The sequence below is a fragment of the Epinephelus moara genome, chromosome 6 (assembly GCF_006386435.1).
Source record: "Epinephelus moara isolate mb chromosome 6, YSFRI_EMoa_1.0, whole genome shotgun sequence".
In the NCBI taxonomy this organism is placed as follows: domain Eukaryota; kingdom Metazoa; phylum Chordata; class Actinopteri; order Perciformes; family Serranidae; genus Epinephelus; species Epinephelus moara.
Genome location: NC_065511.1, coordinates 7,733,543 through 7,755,048, shown reverse-complemented (window position 1 = coordinate 7,755,048; position 21,506 = coordinate 7,733,543). Strand labels below are relative to the sequence as shown.

At 39.7% G+C, this 21,506-nt stretch overlaps 1 protein-coding gene across 1 annotated transcript in view; it reads right to left on the bottom strand.

The window, feature by feature from the left end:
* Window positions 1-21,506, bottom strand: part of tsnare1 (T-SNARE Domain Containing 1) — a 1,274,638-nt gene that overhangs the window by 104,108 nt on the left and 1,149,024 nt on the right. The window contains exon 10 of the mRNA XM_050047737.1: window positions 5,679-5,751. Coding sequence (XP_049903694.1) covers window positions 5,679-5,751 — 73 coding nt within the window. The remainder of the gene's footprint in view (window positions 1-5,678; window positions 5,752-21,506) is intronic.

Here is a 21,506-nt window from a genome sequence, read left to right as displayed (position 1 = left end):
CCATGTATGTACGGCAGACCGAGCGGACAATATAGCCAGCCAAAGAACGTCTTTCATGTGTATAACTAAACCAATGAAGACAGCGGAAGGAAGGAAGAAGGAGGAGGAAACAGCAGAGAGTGTTAGTAGTTCGTTGATAGAGAGTAGTGAAAAGTTTTTTTTGTTATAAAGTTTGTGAATGGACCACACTTACCACGCAACAGGAGAAAATGAACCCGAACCGTCATCTNATGAAGTGTGTGTGTTACGCTAGAAGAGTCAGAGTTTGGGACGGAGTCTTTTAGCCCCTGTTTTTGGAGTGCTCAAATAAACTGGCCTTTTTCCCGAACGCTCCTCTGGTCTCCTGCTCGTGAGGGATTCATTACAATATCGTAACATGATTTAGATTTCTAAATAAACATTCACCTCGTCGCTAGATAGACCTACTCCTGAAAAACTCGTGCACAAGGCTTTTTGTCCTTACGAGGCCACCGTCATTTACCCGACGGGAGGGGTGAGCAAGTGAGCCCTGCAATCTAGAATTTGACCACTGATGTCACTGTTTTCAACCCATTTTACACACTGGCCCTTTAATTACGTACTCTTGTGTACCCAAACTGCGGTGTCCTTGCTGAATTTCTGGTTTTGTTTTACCCATCCACCTCCTCTCCCTCCCACCCTATGAAGACATCCTTGCTCTTTAAACTATGTCCATTGCTCTCAGCATCAAGTACTGCTACAGATGGCTTTATATTTTAGTTATATTGAGTTAGTTTCCTTGCTTATAAACAAATCACAAGTATTGATCCAGATAGTTCATATAGTAGTTAGTTGAATGCCAAGTGCTTCTCACCCTCAAGGGTGTCTTTGGCGTCAATATCACATGGCGAGGAGCATGACAAAGCATTAGTATTTGAAGACCTGGGAATAAGAACAGGCCAGTTATTACAAGGCATGTTAAAAGATCAGAGTTGACACATAGAACTGTTTAAAAGGCCATAGAGTGACCAAGCTCTGGGACCAAAAAGTGCAGAATTACAGAGAATGTGTACAAAATGATGCAGAAATATTTAAAGGAGCCCAGTACAATATTCAGAGCACATCTATGATTCAGGGGTTGTCTGCATAGCACTCAACACAGAGGTCGTTGAGCCAGCAGCTCACAGCAAATGGTGCTAAAAATGCCTACAGTGCTGACAGAGCTAATGGTGTTAACCAGGGAAGGAATCACAGGGGCACTACACTTCTGTCCAGGTATCAGCTGTAACCACTGTATGAGTGCAGTGCAGGGTGGCAGCAGTAAGCAAGTTTGTGGAATACCGTATACCACAGATTCGAACAGAGGAGCTTGGATGACAACACAAACAGGGGGAGCCTGACTTCATCTCTGATCAGGACACTATTACTCCACTTTATCTATGAAAATGCAAATAGCTCTTGTATAGGAGCAGCCATAGGAAAAAGTGACATGTAAAGTGTCATTTTACTCAATGTAAATTGCTGACATTATCATGCAATATGGAAGCAATGTTTTGTCCACATTTAAAAATCACAGTTTTGGGGGTTCTATCAGGAGCTGAAACATTTAAGAAAAAATTAAAAGATAGGTTTGGTGATAATGTTTCTTTTAGTCACTGAATACCAAGAAAAGACTAAAAGCAACAATGAAAGGTGTCTATATCTCAATGTTTTGTCACATAGAGCTCAACTGTTGTATAAAAAACTACAAAAAGAAAAAAAACTACTAAGATCAACATTTTTGTTTCTGTGTCAGCTATACATCCACCATGCCACTATTTAACAAAATACACATCTTTATACAGCATTATAAAGAAAACTGTAAACCAAAACAACTGCTACACACCTACAGTCTATCCTAATAAAGAGCTTTTTTCTCATCTCTCAGGCTTTCGCCCAGTAACTAGCTGAACTTAATTTTTTATATGCGAACAGCCAACTCAGTCTTTCAGCATCAACCAAATTTACAAAATCAATATCTGTTTATAAAGTATATAACAGTTCCCAGGCAATAACAAAAAAAAGAAAGGAAACTCATTTTGTACAGTTCTAGTCAATATTTACGACACCCTTTGATTTTTTTTTTGACCTGTGCAGTATCTTCAGAAATAAATGGAAATGTACCAACTTTGTATCACCAGAATATTTTAATATGATGTCTAGTTATTTAACAAACAAAACAAATCATTCAACATTATCCTGCCCCATGTTAAACTGTAAGTGGGGTGTTCTTGCCCTTATAAGCTTAATTTTGTTGCCTATAAACAAATTACTGGTGTATTGCCCAAAAGCTCTGTTTGGGTTTCATCTGTCCACACAACATTTGCCAAGAAATATTAAGGTTTGTCTAGTAAGGTTTTGACAAAGATCATTCATGTCTTTTTATGTCTTTCATTCAGCAGTGGGGTCCTTATTGGCCTCCACTCATGAAGCTCCTCTTGGTTTAGTGTGTGACACATGGTACAGATCCATAGTTTACATCAACCTTCGACCACTTCTCCCATTGACTGTACTTGTCCCCCCCATGTCCCTGGAAGTTCTTGAGAGTTCTATGAGGACCAAACTTCCTAACAATGTTACACACTGTTGAAACAGCAATGCCAAGGTGTTTGGAGAGGGCCTTGTACCCTTAAGAATTCATGTCTTTGGTGATAGTAGCACTTGCGATGCTCTCAGAAAGCTCTCATTTTCACCATTGTGAGAACAAGGGACAGAGAATAAAGTGGCCTTTTTAAGCATTAAAGCCGTCATTCATTTGCTAATCAAATCATGTAAGCATTTTTTTAATTGTGTAAGCTGTTTCAATACACATCTACATTTCGAGAAATATTGTACATGATGTACTTTTAGCAGGGGTGGCAATAACATTGACCAGGTGAACAACACATTGATCAAATCTGATTTTCTTCTTCCAGACACACTGTCCAGTTTCAATACTGAACACCGCCCTCTGGTAAAATACCAGATCTCTGCTATGCACATAAAGATCTTTGTTTTGTTTTAGATAAATTACATACAACATGATTCTCAGTACTATGTCCATATATAATCAGCTCATTGCTCTTTATACTGAGCAAACACAGATTCTCTTAACAAACATATGTCGAGCTTTTGTTACAGATAGCCAGTGGTTTGTTTATCCAATACAAATATCTTACTTGTCAGCCTGCTTTCTTCTGTATGAAGGAACTGATCCATAACTGAGATATACACATCCCTTGTGCCCCAGAAAATATCTTAAGGCACTCTTTGCACTAATCCGCACATTGAAGTGTTTCTAAGGCCCTAAACCCCAGCGAAGTATTCAAGCACAGGACACACACAAGCTTGAAAAGTTGATAGTATGCCTGAAAGATTATATCCCTTAGGTTTGTGCTTCTACCAGTGATTTCTCTCAAAGTTCTACCTGCTAAGTCAGCAAGAGCCTTTTATGAAATGTATGTGTTGGTCAAAAATGAAGCTTCGATATTTATATGAATCTGCATAGTTCTGCTTTTATGAGACAACTTTAAATTGGTTCCTGCTATAGGTAGAAGAAGAATTTTAGTTTTCTGGTTGAAGTAAAATCAGTGATTTTTTTTCCAAACAAATACATGTTAGAAAAAACTTGAAAGACCAGGAACTATGTGGTACTGAATGGTGGAATTAGACTGTTAAACTGTTTATTACTGTTTTCTTTTAAATTAAAGTATTTCTGATTTCTGATTTTTTAGGCGGGCCTAAAAGACTGCTCGATGATGCACTGGAGCAACCTATAACATAACCCCATTCCCATCAGTGTCATTTTGTTTGTCTGCTATTTGTGAATGTTGAGTTTTCTATTTTATATATTATTTATAGGCTATATTATAAAGATTATAAAGTCTATGATCACATATCAGGCTATAACAAAACTACTACTGGCTGTTTAACAGCCAAACTACATGGGGCACATAGTGCTGAGCGGTATACCGGTTGACCAGGTAGCCTATACCGGTTGTAATTTCCCATAAGATATGATTTTTTTCATATACCGCCGTACCAACGTAAAGCTGAAACAATTGCTGCAACTCCATCACTTACAAAATTACATTGTAGTGTTCCCCAATAAGAGCAAAACAGTCAAGATATACTGTGTCGAGTCTATTGAGAGGGGAACCCTTTGAACTGTGTACTCTTCTTATCAAGGGTTAATTTTATAACACAAAAATTAATAACCACAACTAATTATCCAACAGGGTAAAACACTGTGGCACACAACGTGTGATACAAACAATTTGCAACACTAATCATTTTTACATTTACAAAATTACACAGCCGAACAAGTACATGAATTTGTGAATCCTGGAGTAGTGAAGGAATTGCCCGCCTTACTCTGATTTATCCTGCCTCTCACTGACTTACTCTGACATTCTACTCTAACCCTATCCAATCCCACTGTGCTTGCCTAAACCTAACCAATCAAATCAAGAAAGGCAACGAGGACTAGCCAATCATAGGGAGCGTAGGGTGGGTCATTCCCTTGTTATCCTAGGATTCACAAATTTGCACACGGTACAGCTTACTAACTAGCCATTTAGCATTACAGTCTGTCTGCGCCAGAAGAACTCAAGAAAAGAGCTTTTAGGTTTTAAAAAATCCGACTTGCGTGCGTCTACACTTCAAAGACAATTGTGGAACTGATTAATAACTTCAGCCTACAGCTGCACTTTTCCGTCATCTCTGTGAGTTATGGTTTGTAGAAAATGAACATGTCATTAACTACAGTTTGCAGGCTGTGCTAGTGAAATTAAATTCAAGATGGCCTTAAGCAGGTGAGTATAATGCAGTGATAATGCAGTTGGTTACGCAGGGTTTGGAAGCGTAGGCTATATTAACTGGTACTGAATGAATTAACTGGATCATTTTCACTACAAGTGCGCTGCTCCTATTTAACTGCTCCTTACTTTTTCCTCTGAATTATTTTCAGGAAATATTATGTATGAATCTAAATTTAGCTTGCAAGTTGCTCTTTAAGGTTAGGAGGTTAAATTAGCCCCCCAGTTATTTATTTGGCTAAGTAAGCCAAAAAACAAAATGTAAATGAACTGACTCTCCCTCAGCCGCTGCTGAAAGTGTTGTGCAGCACCAAATAGCTAAAGACAATCACCTCAATTTAGACAGTCATCTTCCTTATCAGACATTTCACTTCTACCCACAACTGATCTACAACCCCATCACCACAATATTTTTCAGGTATGTCTATCTGCGTGGCCATTTGACTTTAGTGAGCATCAACCAATTCTCTAGTGAATGTTCATGATGGAGCCAGACATAGCTGATGGCAGATTTGTGACCCAGCAGCAAAGCCTCTATATCTGCCCTATATCTGTGTGCTACGTTTAGTTGTTTTGGCCAAGTTTAAATCACTGCAGGGTGTGGAGAGCCGTTTACAGATATCAGGGTGTCTAAATGGATTTTCTCTAACAGTTCACTGTTTGTTTAAACCCAGAGCACTTTGCTTCTCATCAAAGAATCTTAACAGCGTGGCAGGGAGGTGGAGGTTAGAAAGTTTGTTTTGCCCAGCAGAATTTTCAAGCTTGTGTTATTAATCAAGCACATCAAATTAAAACATGACCACAAAGGTTATCTTTGCTAATTGAGTCAGGGACAACAGTGCAAGCAACATTCAGCACACACTAACCACACACACAATATCTTACCTATGGCGTCACCTTGTTCATGGACCATACTGGCCAGATCCTTCATGATTTGACTGACATCCAGCATGTCTCTCTGTGGAGGAAACACATACGGATGTTACATAACTATTCAACTGGGTATCTGTCTGACATCAGTCACTGACATTGATTGGCTAAGAACACATTATAGATATAGGAAACCCCTAATTATGACTTATTAATTAACCCAATCACCAGAAAAGTGTTGGTAGTGTAAGCTTTTGCAACATTTGCATGTTATCATGTAGTGGAAACGCTGACCTTTATGTTTGAACCATGCGTGGTTAATGTGTGGTTAGGTTTAGGCACGAAAACACTTGGTTATGGTAAGTTAAGATCATGTTTAAGCTTAAAATACCTGGTTTAGGGGGCACAAAAACAAAACATGGAAACACAGCAATGACTCCCTAAATCACAACACTTTTGTTGCTCTTTGGTCACAGTGGTATAAAAGTGGTCTGCAGTGGCTTGGCAGGAGTCTCACCTCTAGGTGCCACACCATCCACCACCCTCTCCATCTCCTAATGACAAAGTCAGCTCAAATACTACATTACTTTAGAAACATTAATATAATATGTATAAAACATTCAAATGTTAAGTGTCTATGATTTGCTAAAATCTCCAATGCCAACATTTTCTTCTGGCGACAGGACTGTACTAATTATGTCAATGGTCTTGCAATTGGCTCTTAGAAATGCCATCAATGCTTTTATATTGCTACCATTGTTTTAATTTTATTTTTTTTGCCTTACTTTTTGGGAAAAAAAAAAGTCTTTTGCCTTTATTGGAAAGGACAGGTTTAGTGTGAGGTGGGGAGAGAAAGGGGGTGACTTGCAGCAAGGCACTGCGAGCTGGAATCAAACCTGCAGTGTGAAGCAATTGGGATGAGAATCAGAACCTTAAAGTATAAGGCCATGGAACTTTGCCAGAAATGGTTAGTTGCCTCTTTGGGTTGGAAATTGTATCCATTACAAATAATTTTGCCGATTGTTTTCTTTATCAGTCAGTAAATTGTTTTGTCTATAAAATATCTGAAAATGCCAATCGCACTTTCCCAGAACCCAAAGTGTCTTGTCTTTTTTCTGTTTGTTTGTTTGTTTGTTTTTCCCCTGATCAATGATATTCAGATTACTCATCATAAAGGACAAAGAAAACCAAAACAATTTAGGAAATTGCCAGTGACCCTTTGCTACTTGGCATAATGGCAAGTATTCTGGTGGTGTGCTTAATATAATTGGCATCTACAAGATTTCCCTAAGAAACATCAGATCAAACTGCCACGGTTTTTGGATGACTTGTGTAACTTAAGATGCCTGGCACAAGACCTCAGATGTCCAACTATACAGTATATGCATGGATTTGTAAGAAAATGAAATTCTAAATCAAGTGCGCTGCTGCCCCTCAAGGTTTAAAAAACAGCAGTTCAAAGTTTTTGTTCAATTATTTCCCTGTCAGGGAACAGAGCAAACTAGTGCAGCTATGGTTGACCGCAGCTAATTCTCCGCAGTCCCCAAGCTTTGAATCTGCTCTCAGTGTTTCAGCTCAAAGCAATATGAAGCTTATAAAACCTCTGTCTATCTCCTGCTCACAGGTCCCCCCTTTCCTCCATTATGGCTCCATGCAATCACAGCTGCGTTTGTGTAGCCTAACCCACTGGGCCATCCATCACAGGTGGCAGAGATTGCTGTGGAAACTGGCAGCCATCCTGCCACTTGGCAAAATCCATTTGAATCGAGCCAAAATGGCCCCTGGCAAACCTTGTGATGCTAAAGACTTTTTTGTATTTATCTTTGGGCAACCCTGTCTATCATGCTGTAATAGAATAACAAATTTATTTTACCTGGCAAAGTATTGGGCAATCAGGCCTCATTTCATCATAATGACATGAACAGTGTGTAACCAATTTAGCAAATAGTGTGTGGAAGTGAATAGGCAGCGACAGAGACACACACAGGGAGAAGGCAGTGATGTGATGGGTTGGGACCCCTGCCTGAGGGCTGAGTGGGTGGCCAGGCTTCAGGCCAACACTGTGCCCTTTTCCATATTTCATGGGCTTTAAATTCTGCTCATCTAGCAGCCACTGGATACTGGCTTTGGGCTGGGAACCAGGGCCGGAGATTTTTCTATTATATCTCCAACAACAGGTTTACTACAGGAGATTTTCTTATCACCCAGGGCAAGTATATCAACACTGCTCACAGATAGTTTCTGCTTCAGTTCCTGTGTGGACCTGATCAGGTGCAAGGAATGTAGTCAAACGCTAGGGTTGCTTTGACACCTTTAGTTTGGTTCACTTGGTCTGGACTAAAGAAATAAAGAGTACAGTGGCCTGTAAGTTCAGTCTGTTTGGTCCTCACACATGACATGTATCAAATCCCTACTACATACTAATCCTGAGCTGGGGTTGAGTCTGTGGTTCACGTCGAAAAAGTGACAAAATGCAGTATACTCAACCCAGACTGCATGAATACTAAATACAGTTGATTTTTGAGATTGCTGTTGATGAATTTATGTTCCCACAATGCATTGCACAGATGAGACAGAGGAGCTGCTCAAAGCTGGAAAAAAAATAAATTAAACTGACAGCAAATATAAACAACCAATCTTGAATCCAATCCAGGTTTATTTATATGGCACAATTCAGACACAAAGGCAATTCAAAGTGCTTAACATAAGCATAAATATATAAATTAAATAAAAACGGCAAATACAACATTATAACAACAACAAACACACAATAACAGTAAATTTAAAGGATTTAAGAAGCATAGACCTTGAGAAAGGCAAAAAGTTATAAGCCACAGATCTTCAGTGGGTAGTAACCATAGGCTGTATATGAAGATGTACAACATGACAGCTCCCAAGAAGTGAAGCCAAAACCTCTTGATCGACCCCTAATGGCTGGCTGCAGTACAGGTCATAAACTCCGCCCCCTCCATGCCAGCAGAGGGGACATCTGCCAAACTACAAGTTCAAAGTACTAATACAAAATACTTTTTTTTTTTTCCCCCCAAAGATGGTTTCTAGTAGAGTGCTCAAGTGCTCAAGATTTTTGGTGCATAATAACTGAGAGCTGTTTCTGCATGTTTGGACCTTCGGCACGGTGAGCAGGCCCATCCCAGATGATCTAAGAGCTCTGTCTTGTAAAAGAGCAGCATATCATACATGTTGGTTAATAATAATATTTTAATATATTATTTAAACTATTTATTTCAAACCCCTCTGGGTAGGGGGAGACCTACTGCCTCCAGCGAGAAAGTTCATGTATCTCGGGGTCTTCAGAGCGTGAGATGGATCGGTGGTTTGGTGCAGTTTCTGCAGTGGTGCAGGCTTTCGATTTACTGGTCCATCTAAGTCCCAACTCTCACCTATGGTCATGAGCTCTGGGTAGTGACTGAAAGAATGAGATTGCAGATACAAGCGGCCGAAATGAGTGGCTGGGCCTAGCCTTAGAGATAGGGCTCAGACATCTGGAGGGAGCTTGGAGTAGGGCTGCTACACCTTCGCGTCAAAAGGGGTCAGTTGAGGTGGTTCAGGTATCTGATCAGGATGCCTCCTGGGCACCTCCCACTGAAAGTGTTTCAGGCACCTCCAACTGGTAGGAGGCCCTGGGGCAGACCCAGAACACACCGGAGGGATTACATATCTCATCTGGCCTGGGAACGCCTTGGGGCCCCCAAGGACGAGCTGGAAAGCATTGCTGGGGAGAGGGACATCTGGGGTACTTTGCTTGGCCTGCTGCCCCTGTGAGCCAGCCTCGGATAAGCTGATGAAAACGGATGGATGGATGGATGGATGGATGGATGGATGGATGGATGGATGGATGGATGCATGGATGGATGGATGGATGGACGGATAAAATCAATTCTTTGATTAATGGAAAGCCAATGCAAGGAACTGGGGTGATGTGTTCTACTTTTCTGCAGTTGTCCAACTGATTCTTACAGAGGCCTGTTACAATAATCAAGTCCAAAAGAAAAAAGGTATGAACAAGTTTTCTCAACAAGTAGGCTGATTTTTTTTATTCTGTCGATATGGTTTTTGAAATTTAGGGCAGAGTTCAGAACTAGATTTCTGACATGGTTTGGGGTCTTACACATTAGGACTTCAAGATGAGCAACTGTATATGATTTCTAATTGTGTCTGTTTTTCTGGGGCATCCAATCACTGATTATTCAACACATTAATTCAGTGTCTGTATTGGTTCATAATCATCTGAATTTATTGTAATGTAAATCTGTGTCATCTGCATAATTGTGGTAGGACAATTTTTTGTTGCTGTTATTTTCCAACATTTGAGCTATGCATATAGATGTTGAACAGAGGTGGGCCAAGAATGGACCCTTGGGGAACACCACGTCATTTCTGTCATTCGTATCTGTGAGGACCAACTGACACAAAATAGTCTCCATCCTACAGATAAGATTTTAGTCGAGGGCTGTAGCAGAGAGTCCCACCCAGTATTCCAGTCTGTCCAGTAATATGTTACAGTCAGATGTGTCAACCGCAGCACTACAAATATTTCAAAGACAGTGCCTTTTAGTGGGGAAACTTGATCTGCTATGTGCAGAGCCTCAGCTCCATCCAAAATAGACAAGGCACATATTTTTATTAGCTTCCGGGATGCTTCTGAAATTAGCTGTGGTGTGTCTGCTTGAATTACTGCTTTTTAAAATACTTGTTATTTTTCTGATGCGCAGAAAGATAATATGTGGTAGTAAGCGGTATGAGCATTAAAGTAGTTCAGGTCTTGGATATCTTATGTAATGGACAATGATAGACAGCGGCGGAGTAAAAATGAGGCATCTTGGCATCTGTGTGGCCGTTTCATTCACGTTTTAACTACTTTTCATTTTGTTGTGTACAGAGAAAATCCTCACACTAACATATGTTACCATGGTTGAATGTTACAGTGGATCTTTTATAATTATATATAACTGGATAGCTTGTGATAATCTAATAGTATTTTAGCATTTGAAATTATACTAATGTCCCATATCTATTATCACACAATCCTAAAGTAGTCCAGGTTGCCTTCTCGCCACAAATAGAACCACGCCATCAGTCTGTGTGCTTGGAAATGAACCAAGACTCACCTTCCCCTGGTGGTGTTTGGTATGGCTGTTTGGTCCAAGTTCAAATCACAGCTTTAACTCCAGCCTAAATGAACCGAACCTAATGGTTAAACGCACCAGAGTTTATTTGAATTGTACTAAAGTGGGCAGGTGTGAAAGCACTCTCGGAGGTCTGGTAATTATTCTTCCATAAGATACTAAGTTCTCTAAATTCTGAAAACAGGCATGCCATTTCTTATTTATAAGCTTAACAAAGGAAGGTCAGTCCTTTTTGACAGGAAAGGTAATACTGTGGTTCCATTATTCCTGGCTCCAGCAATATACAATTATGATGTGGGTATTTTCAACCAACATTACATACTATTACTTACTCAGTAATGCCATATTACTTTAAATGGGCTTCCAAGCAGCAGAGGGGAAAACCATTTACATCAACCTCATAGATGTCATTCTGAGCTGCAGATATCAGGAAGTTCTGACACTATTATCACTTTGTCAACTACAGTAGCACAGAAGTAGGGCTGCCCCCTCATAGTTGACCAGAAAGGTCATTAGTTAGCAAGATTTCATTGGTCATTCAGTCGCAGAAAAAAACAAAAAAACAAAAAAAAGAAAATCTCTCTGATCTCTCTATTTGGAGCTGCATCGTGTCAAAGTAAATCAAAACCTAGATGACTGGATCATGTGGGAATTCAATTTGAAAGGACAGACACAGGAAGTGGCCACGCTCAGCAGTCTAACAGGAGTCATGTTAGTTAACAGGGCTGGTACCTGCGGTTATTACTAGGGTTGGGCACCGAGAACCGAGTGGAACTGATTCCAAAATATCAATTCCATTGGAACCGTTCATACATTTTAATTTCCGTTCTCCCAAACAGTTCCTAAACAATTTTCACTTGCGCTTTATTTTTTTTTGTGTATGCGGCTGCCTGGGATTGCTTTCACGAAAGCTGCCAAATCCGGGTCCTTTTTAATCGTATAGTAAGGATAGAATAAGGCCGCTCCCTCCCTCAGACATGTTATCAAAAGCATCTATCGTCCCTAACAGAGGCAGCTGGTTTTCTGTCAGAAATCCCACATCATCAATGAGAGAGGAGACATAATACCTGTTCTTTCGTAGTTGGTGCTGATGCTGTATTCAAGCCAGTCTCAGTTATGATACCAATCAGGGACAAATTAACGCTTCCTTCCACTGAAAATGCTGGCAGGGTACTGCTGTAAAACAATTTGGTTGTGCTGGTCGGTCCCGAGGTCATCCATGGGTGCTATTCCACAGGTAGCATTTAGGCTAGCAGGTGCATTGCTAGCTTGCTAGCTTCAGAGGCAGCGGTGCTGGGGCTGGCCGCATTTGCTTCCGTCTTCCGTAGATAGAGCTTGAAAAGGCAGCACCGTGTAGCTTCTTTCTTATATCCATTCTCTGTCCGAGGTGTTATTTCAGTCCGACAATAGCTTGCCTCACTGTGAGAAATGCTAGCGCCATCTTGCTAACTCACTGCGCTCTCTCTTGACGTTATGGCAACGAATCAAACCAGTAGTTCATAGGTCAAGCATCAGACCAATGAGCATACGTCCCCAGATGTGACGCAAATGTAACTAACAAATATGTGTTTTTTAAACTTAATTTAATTTTATTTTATTTTTATTTTTCATTTCATTTACTAAAGATGATTTCATGGTCAATATGATAAATTTAAAGTAATTTAAAGTAATTATTAAAATAATGACACACCCAGGCTACCTTTCACTTCATAGGTAGATGTGGAAAGTCCATGACGAAGTGGCAAAATGTGATGAGGTCAGGGTGAGAATGTGTTGTTGTGTGATTGGTGATTGAATACTTTATAGCATTCAATATGGAGGAACCATTAGCTTAATAAAAATAAAAATATTTTTTTCCTCTGTGACAGAATCTGGGATTGAGAGTATGAATAGGTAAAGCATCAGAGCAGAGGTGTGTGTGTCCGTCATCATTCACCTTCTGTCTCTGGGGTTAGGCCAACCTTTCCGAGATGACAATTCTAATGTTTCTCCACTATATTATTATTATTATTATAAACACAGGCTTCAGTATCATTTTGAAATGGTGCCCCAAAAGCAGTGGCTGTTGTTGCAAGATACTGACCCAAGATTTCACTATATGAGGGCATTCAAACGTGTCACACACAACGAGTTATTATTTTATGATTATATGATTTTATATGATGACTTTATCTGATTTGTTTTTTAAATAAAAATTATCTCTGTGAAATACGCATGCAACCTTTTTTGACCATAAAGAATCAAAATCGAGAATCGAGCATTGTTCAAATTCAAACGATGCCCAACCCTAGTTATTACACAAGCTAGTTAATAAAATGTCCGTTAGGAAATCCAAAGTGTGGGATCATTTTGAGAAGGTGAAGGATGAACCCAAGGTGATATGTAAACTCTATTATTCATCGACTACAAACATGACGTATCATCTAAAACATGTAAGTAGCTACATGCCCATCAGCCACTTAGCATAACCATTACTGCTTTGCCAACAGTGTAATTAACAGGTGGCTCGCTCAGTGTGTGACGTGCACTTGTAGATAAAATATAGGCCTATATTAATGAAGGTTCATTAGTACTGTTTTGTATTTCTCTGTAATATAGCACAGTGTTAACAATGTTATTTAAACTATTCTTTCTCAAACCTTGAACTTAAACCATTGTGTTGCCCCACCTAAAACATATAATTTAATAATTAAATTAATGTAGTAAACATGCAAGTGACAAGTCAACTAATGGCCCTAAATGATGACTATTGGTCGCCTCAGAGAATTCTTAGTCGGGGGCAGCCCTACACAGAAGTGTCATCAAAGTGGTTGAAATGGTATTTAAAAATGGTTGTAAAGTCAACTTCACTGGTTATTACTTTTAAACATCCAATGTTATCACAAATACACTGACCGATTCTAAGTCCATAATAATGAATTATGCCTTAAATTAAATGGTCAGGCTACCTAAAAAAATCAAGGTAGTGACAGCATGCACACATAGGGGTAGATGGAGATGGGAATACAGACAAGATGGGACAAAACAAAATAAACAACAAACAAGCAAAAGATAGTCAGGTATAACAGTATACTTGCTGCCTTCGATATGCAAACTGATTTACAAAACTATAGGTGGTTACTATGGGTGGCTAAGCCGGTTCCACTTAGCCAGGTACTGGTTTCTGGGTGTCAGACAATGTAGCTTAAAGAAGCTGATAGCAAGGAATGCAATGGAAGGATATATAATTACAATGTTATCTTTTATGAGGCCTCCAGTCCCAACAAAAAAGGGAGAAGTAGAAACCAAGGATGAAAAAGGCTAGCAGTCGACAGTGCTCCTGCACTATCTGGTGTGAGTCCCCTTTTCCTTATCTGGGGATGGGCAATGTAAACTATATGTTTATTACTGAGTAGACCAAGGTGCTGACCTATCATTACACCTGAGCCACACTGCCTGTGTTAGCAGTGTAAGACAGCTACCTTGCTGAACTGCTGCGGTGTTCACACAGACTGTGCTGATGCAGAGCTGCTTGCTGCTATAATGACTGTTTTTCCACTATTCAAAGCCATTATGCCACACTACCTGCTCATACAGACAGTGTGACCTGGGTGTTAGTCTCTCTATACTCTATACTGTAGAAAGTTAGGTTAGTTATAACAGGGAAGCATGTAGCCTTACGGACATAATATAAACAAAGGGACATTAGCTTGAATCTTTTTTGGCTCACAATAATTCATGTCATCTTACATTATGCTGGCGTTGTTTGGTTCTTTGTAAAAGCAAAGGTGGCACAATGAATGGTCATCGTCACTGCCCTATCATGGGATCCCTGTATAAAAGACAAGCTGAGTACATAGCATATTAAAGGAAAGGGTACAGTTAACTGAGGTTCTGCCAGGTTCCAAGCTTGCTCAACTGTTGGAGCACAGATGGGAGCACAGAGCGAAAAGGTTCAGGACCTAGAAAGGACTAATTGTTTCAGCTGATTTGAAAAGGGCTATACACAATTTACGTCTGGTTTCTAGGGCTGTAATCAAACAAAAAAAAAATCATGGCCAACTGAAATTCTACCTACTCTTCCACCAATGGATCGGTCGATGGGGAAAAAAAATCTGCACGGATTGTCACTAGATTAACTAAATCGCCACAGTATACCGAACACACTCTACCTGGTAGCGCTGTGTGTCCAACAAAGTGATTTTTTCCTGTCACGGGGCTCAACATTAACACTTGCCCAGGGTAAGTAAACTCTCTGTTCAGCCAAGTGGAATGCTTGGAGTGAAATATAAATGTGATCCCTGAAAATAAACTGTACACATTTAACACTTTTGGACCTGAGCTGCGTGCACAGGTCCATCTCACCACTAACAGGTCTGAGGAGAAAAATCTGACATGCTGGACACTAAGTTAACTTTCGGGTTGACAAAGTCATATAAAACATAACTTTACTAATATTAAATATCTCTGCAACGCTGCATGCGAGAGAGACACTTACTAATTTTAGCCCAGTAGATAGTGTTAGCCATCCTGACACTCGTACAAGGGCTACGGTGTGATCCTGTTCCTTTCAAAAGCTTTGTAATCCAGCCTTGAACTGCAGTGTGTTTTGGAGACTTGGTAAAATAAATCCACAATGATAAATCCAACACCGAATATCTTTTGTAATTATTAATCCGTTTTTGCAAATTAAAATGAGAGAGGCAAAATTTTCAACTGTGGGTAAAATGCTGTGCTTGTCACTACCCCCAGCTGTCCAATCACATTGGAGAGGGGGCGGGGCAAACACAGCAATCATCATAGAGGACAAGTACAAGTGTTGGACAACAACAACTGGCGTTTTCAGCTGGGAAAAGAAAGGCTTTGGTGGACACACTGCTTTAATAAAGTAAGACCAGCGAATGACGAGAGCATAACGACCAAACAACCAACCAACTGATCAACCGACCAGTATTTATGTATGTATGTATGTATGTATATGTATATATACATACATACATACATACATACTATTAAGTTAGAGGGCTAGCGGCAGGGAAGCCATGTCAGAATAATAAACGTATTTTCTCAGTGCTCCCATTTTGCAATTTTGCCAACATAACATGAATGCAGCATTAGTCAAAGTTCAGCTGAATTTACCCAGCACTGTAAGAAATTCTCTGTCACATCTTTCCTTTAGCACATCATGTCTTCCATCATAGTCAAGGAAACTGACAGGACAACATTAAAGGACATATTTGTGACTGATTGGCCCTGAATTTGCAGCAGCTCCAAGGGCCAGTGCTCTACAGCCAACTCTGACCTCACCTTCCTGTGAGGGACACATGCAAAAAATTAACTTGCCGTATGGGAACAATGAAGTGTCTCACAACTTTTGTTGCATTTCAGAAATCGTTAAGAGTCAAACTTGTCCTCAGTGCTGGCGCTCACCTCTGCTGGTCCTCAGACGCCTCCTGTCAATCCTTCCACTGTTGTTATTGTGTGTGACTGATGAAAAGAACATACTCCGAAGGGGTCTGTATATTTTCATGAGACTAAAATGTCAGACTGCGATTCAGACATCTGTTCTATCTGACACTGGGGCCACTGCAGAGACAGCAAAAACACAATTAAACTTGAGGCCAGGAAAAAAATAAAAAATAACAAAACAAGCCTGCCGGCAGCATCTGATTGGCACCTCAGTCACCAGCGCTGCATGCCTCGCATTTCTCCAGTCATAAGGATCTGTCTGATACTAGCTGATATGAACACTTGTGGGAGAGACTGCAGCTCGATCCAAAGCTTTGCAACCTACAGATCTTCTGATAGAGGATGAGCGAAAAATTTTTACAAAAGGGAAAAGCGACTCCTCTTGCCTGTTGTTTTCATGTTACCTAGAGATTGTTATATTCATCCACATAGAAATCAGTTGCGCACTTAATGAGCGTCTCCTGTGTGATTACTTCATTCTGCTTGTGTCTTGAAAACCATACTTTATTTAAAGTCAAATTTGCTGGGCACAGTTTGATACCTTACAAGGTATCAGCACAATGAAGGTGATTTACAGTCCAATATATGACAGCAAGCAGCAGGGATTAGAGAAAGTGCCACATACAGTGCATGATTCTCCCAGCAAGGGTTTCATGCAAAGATTGCAGTTTATAGAGGCCAACAGCATCCCTGCTTTCAGTCTTACTCTGCAGAGCGGAGATGAGACAAATAGCCATGCATGGAGGTCTCCTCTTGTGCCTGCAGAGGGAAGTGTGGCACAGCACAGCCTCCTATCAGCCTCTTTAAGGTGAACTGGCTTCAGTAATAAGAGCTGATTAAGTATGCGAGTCAGCCACGAGGAGGGGAAAAAGCGCTGATAGACAGCACGACCCCTGAAGAGGCGTCTGGGAGATTTAAGGCGTTTTCACACCTTGTTCGTTTGGAGAAGTTACTTGGAACTCTGAAGTGCTCTCTCCCACTTAGTTTGCTTCTTTTGGCCAAATGAGAGCACAGCAATCAGAGCGAGACCTCGCTGAGAGAAAAGTCTCTCAGTACATTCCCCAACCAAATTGACACCTCCTCTGGACTCCGAACGTGATCTGACTGTGATCAAACTACAGAAAGCACTTGTCACCATACGCCGCCTGCTCATGTGACTACATTCATTCACATAAAATAAGAGTGAAGGGAGCTGTGCGACAGTTCTCAAACAGGGTTTCTCAACCGTCTCCTGACTGTGACCCCATTTTTAGGTGCTGAAAAGTCTAATGAACCCAGCAGTTTTCTTACCCCTGTTTCTAAATTACAACACTTTAATCACCACAATGTTTAATGTATGATTTCAAGGGAGCCAGTGGGAGATCCCGACACTATGGCTGAGAAACTCAAAATTTATTGTGTATACCAAACAGAAACTTAATACTTTGACTTTGTTCTTAAATATATATATGACGTTTATTTTTCTTTGCAGGTGACAATCGTTTTTAACTGACAAATACCAAACAGAGTATTCTCGAATTAGAAATGAGTTGGAATTATGAAGGTTCAACCCACAGACTTTACACATAATGGTCAGGCTACCAGTTATAGGGACTGTTTGAGTCCCCATTTAATTTTGAGACCCCAACCAATGATAATTTTCACTACTGATTCTAGACTCAAATAAATCAGCTGTGATATTTTTCACCAGCTTCACTCACCTCCTAAAAATCCCTCATGAGCAAAACCTGATTTGATTTGGTGCAGTTAATGGAACCTTTACTGACTGACATGGTCATTTGTTATAGACTTCCAGGTATTTTGGCACAAAACAAATTCGTTCCTGTTAGACCTACATCCCTATTAAACCCAGTGTTCAAGAAGCTACTTTGAAAGCATAGCTATGCAAGCTACCAATTACTTCACAATATGATACAATACGATATAATACGTTACAATACCACTTTCGATTCACAATGGAAGAAGATGAACTACAGCAGAGCAACCCTAAGGTGGAATATATTTTGGTTAGATAAAATTGACAATGTACATGTGATACTAAATTATTACAAAATACAATATAAAGAAGTCGCATATCAGCACAGCTCACAGGTCATGCGTAACCCCCCAAAATAAAATACCCCACTGTTCGTTGGAAGGTGCAGGATTGCAGCTTCAGTTTCCTACACAATGTCCATCAGTCAGACACTTGCCTTACAGAAACTAGAGTCCAGGTGGGGGGAATTGCACTGAGCAGGATTAGTCAGTTAGCCAGGTAAGTTCTAAAATAGCATGCAACAACTTCTTTGAACATTTGTTAATAAATAGCAATAATCAATAGGCTACTTATGGCTAAAAATGGGTTCAATTACAATATAGAGGCAATGGTAAAATATATGTATATATATATATATATATATATATATATATATTCTTATATCCTTTTATGGCCCAACATTGTTTGTAATTTCAGTACTTAAATACAAAAATAAATAAATAAATAATTGAATGTAGTTGAACTACCAGCAAGCTACTGCAAAATGTAGTGAAACTACCAGTTTAATAACATGTAGTTAGCTACTCCCTTATACCTAATAATAATAATAATCATAATAATAACTAAATAATGTATCAAAAGACATGGTACCAATGTTACAAATTATAATGGCACAATAAAAGTATTGCCCTTGCAGTAAGCAGTGGACTTCCTGTTTTCCACTGAAGCTCAAAGTAAGCTCGTCTCTACTAAAGGAGCAAAATGGAAACCAGTAGCACTTTACACTACAGCTTTTAAATAACAAGTTGATAAGAGGGTAATATTTTTGGATCAATCACCGGGGCAGTGTCATGGTCAATAGAGAGGTAGTGATATTGTTAACAACAATAATTCGGTGACACAGGATAATCTTACAATAGTGGGATTATTTCAAGGTTTTCATTATGGGTATTTGGACATAAACTATTGTCTGTGTCTCCAATTAATGGTTTTATGGCTTTGGTGTTTAGTTGAAGACAAAGAAAAACAATAATACAAAAAATAGAAAGGTGGTTTTGCATTTTTTATTGAGTGAAGGAAGAAGAATTTTCATATTTATTTATTTTTTTTTGTGTTCCTTGGGAATTTTGTTCTACGAATATTGTGAAAACATAACCCAATCAGTAACTTGTTATAATTCACTTATTATCATATTATAACTTTTCTGTTCCCTCCATTAGAGGTTTTCTTCAGTTTTGATGACTGAGTGCCAATTTAAGGAGCCAGAATTTGGTAAAGGGCCACACAGGAAAAATGCAGATGTGAGTTGTCCAACCAAATCCCTAACTTTAGCAATCAGCACCATAGCATTGACAACCAAACATACTTCCTGTAACACTCACAAGGTGCCACTTGTTATGCAACCAGTAGCTTTCTAGAAGTTGTCATCCCTAACCCGACAGACGGTTGTTAGGGTGGTGCAGCTTGACGCAGTAGCCATTAAGTGTATTAAATGTGAGGTATTGAGAGTTAAAGCATTGAAATTGACAATTGAAGATTAAATAAAATGAATGCATAGTATGACATGTTTGGAGCCTGCACAAAATGTTTCCGAGGATTGCCATTTGCCCACAGGCCCACTATGCTTACCCTGTTACAGATAATAAACCCTATTACAAACATATGTCATTGTTATTATGAGATATAACCTGTTTGTTGCCTGTATTATTACCATTGTAACACCCACTTGTTTCCATAATATTATCTTGCTATCACCGTGTTATTACCGAGCTGCAATGTAAAGTGCTATTAAAATCTATGTGACATTATTTATGCGCCACACTGATGTTTAACAGAGTGTAGCCACAGTAGCATTTAACATTGTCATGCCAGTGCTGTGCAGACAGGGGAGAGAAGTGGAACATGTCCTGTGTTGTGTTTTGGAGGGTAAGTTGTTGTGTATCTCAGGTGTAGACCGGTTTAGGGAGCACATCTCTGACTCTGTCATGTCAATTGTGATTTGACTGCGTTCGGTGACGTATCCACTCTCCTTAGGCACATTAGTCATCATTGGCTGTCAGCGCTTGTCATTTCAAGTCCCTTCTGTTGCCGCTGCATACTGGCAAATCCATAGCCCACAAAGAGGGGAAAGTATTTCTTTACTGTGAGCTGAGCAGCTCAGTGTAACTCTGTGCTCCCAATCAACCCTGAATATAGATCAGTCTGCAGCCTTACATGAACTCAAGTCGAACAAAGGATTTTTTTTATGTAAAAATCCCGACATCTTATCAGTTTAAATCACACAGTGGGGCTGCAACAGAGACAAGTGTTTCAGCCATACTAACTCAGATGCTGTAGATACAAATGAGCACACTATGCTTGTGTTCAGATGGTTACTGAGAAAGAAAATCCACTCAACACACAACGCAGGCAGTGAGTCAAAACAAAAGACTGGCTGTCTCCTTCTCAACAGCAAGTGAGCCCTCCATCCTGAGAGTGATGGACCTCTTCAGCACCTCCGCCCCCACTACATATGAAGCACCCATGTGGGCCTGCGATGTAGCTTATGATTCCTCGACATCACATGCTATCTGTTATGAAATGCCTTGAACATATTACATTTAAAAGTTACCTCATTGCGCCTACACCATAAGCTTTTAATTATAGTTCCCTACTTGGTATTTCAGTGCTTTGTGGGGAGACAGAGAGCTGCTGCCTTTGCTATTTAACTGAAACAACAAAACATGTTAAAATGTTCCAGTGGAAGTACACAAACCAAATTAACATTCTTTCCTGCAGGAGCTGTACTCTGCACGCCGACATGTGGGCTGATTTGCCTAGTAATGCTGTATTCACATTTTCATATCCTCTTTTGTCTAAATTAATTCAAACTATCAATGCACCAAGTATATCGCTGCTGCCTGTCTTGGCCAGGACACTCTTGTAAAAGAGATTTTTAATCTCAATGAGTCTTTTCCCGGTTAAATAAAGGTTAAATTAAAAAAATAAAATAAAAAAGTATATCTGTCAAGTAACAAACCAAATCTTAAAAACAGGCTGACTGGATGGATGGTTTTCAGTGATGGAGTCATTCAAATACAGTGGTGGAAAAAAGTTTTCGGACACCCTTAAAATTTTACACAATCTCAAATATTATCATGAAATATTTGTGGAAAAATCTTTTTTGTGTTTCAAAAGGTGTGGCTGCATTAGACAGATACAAACAAATACAAATTATATTTTTTTGTTTATTGTTTACAAGAAAAACGAACAAAACTAAATTCTTTACAGTTT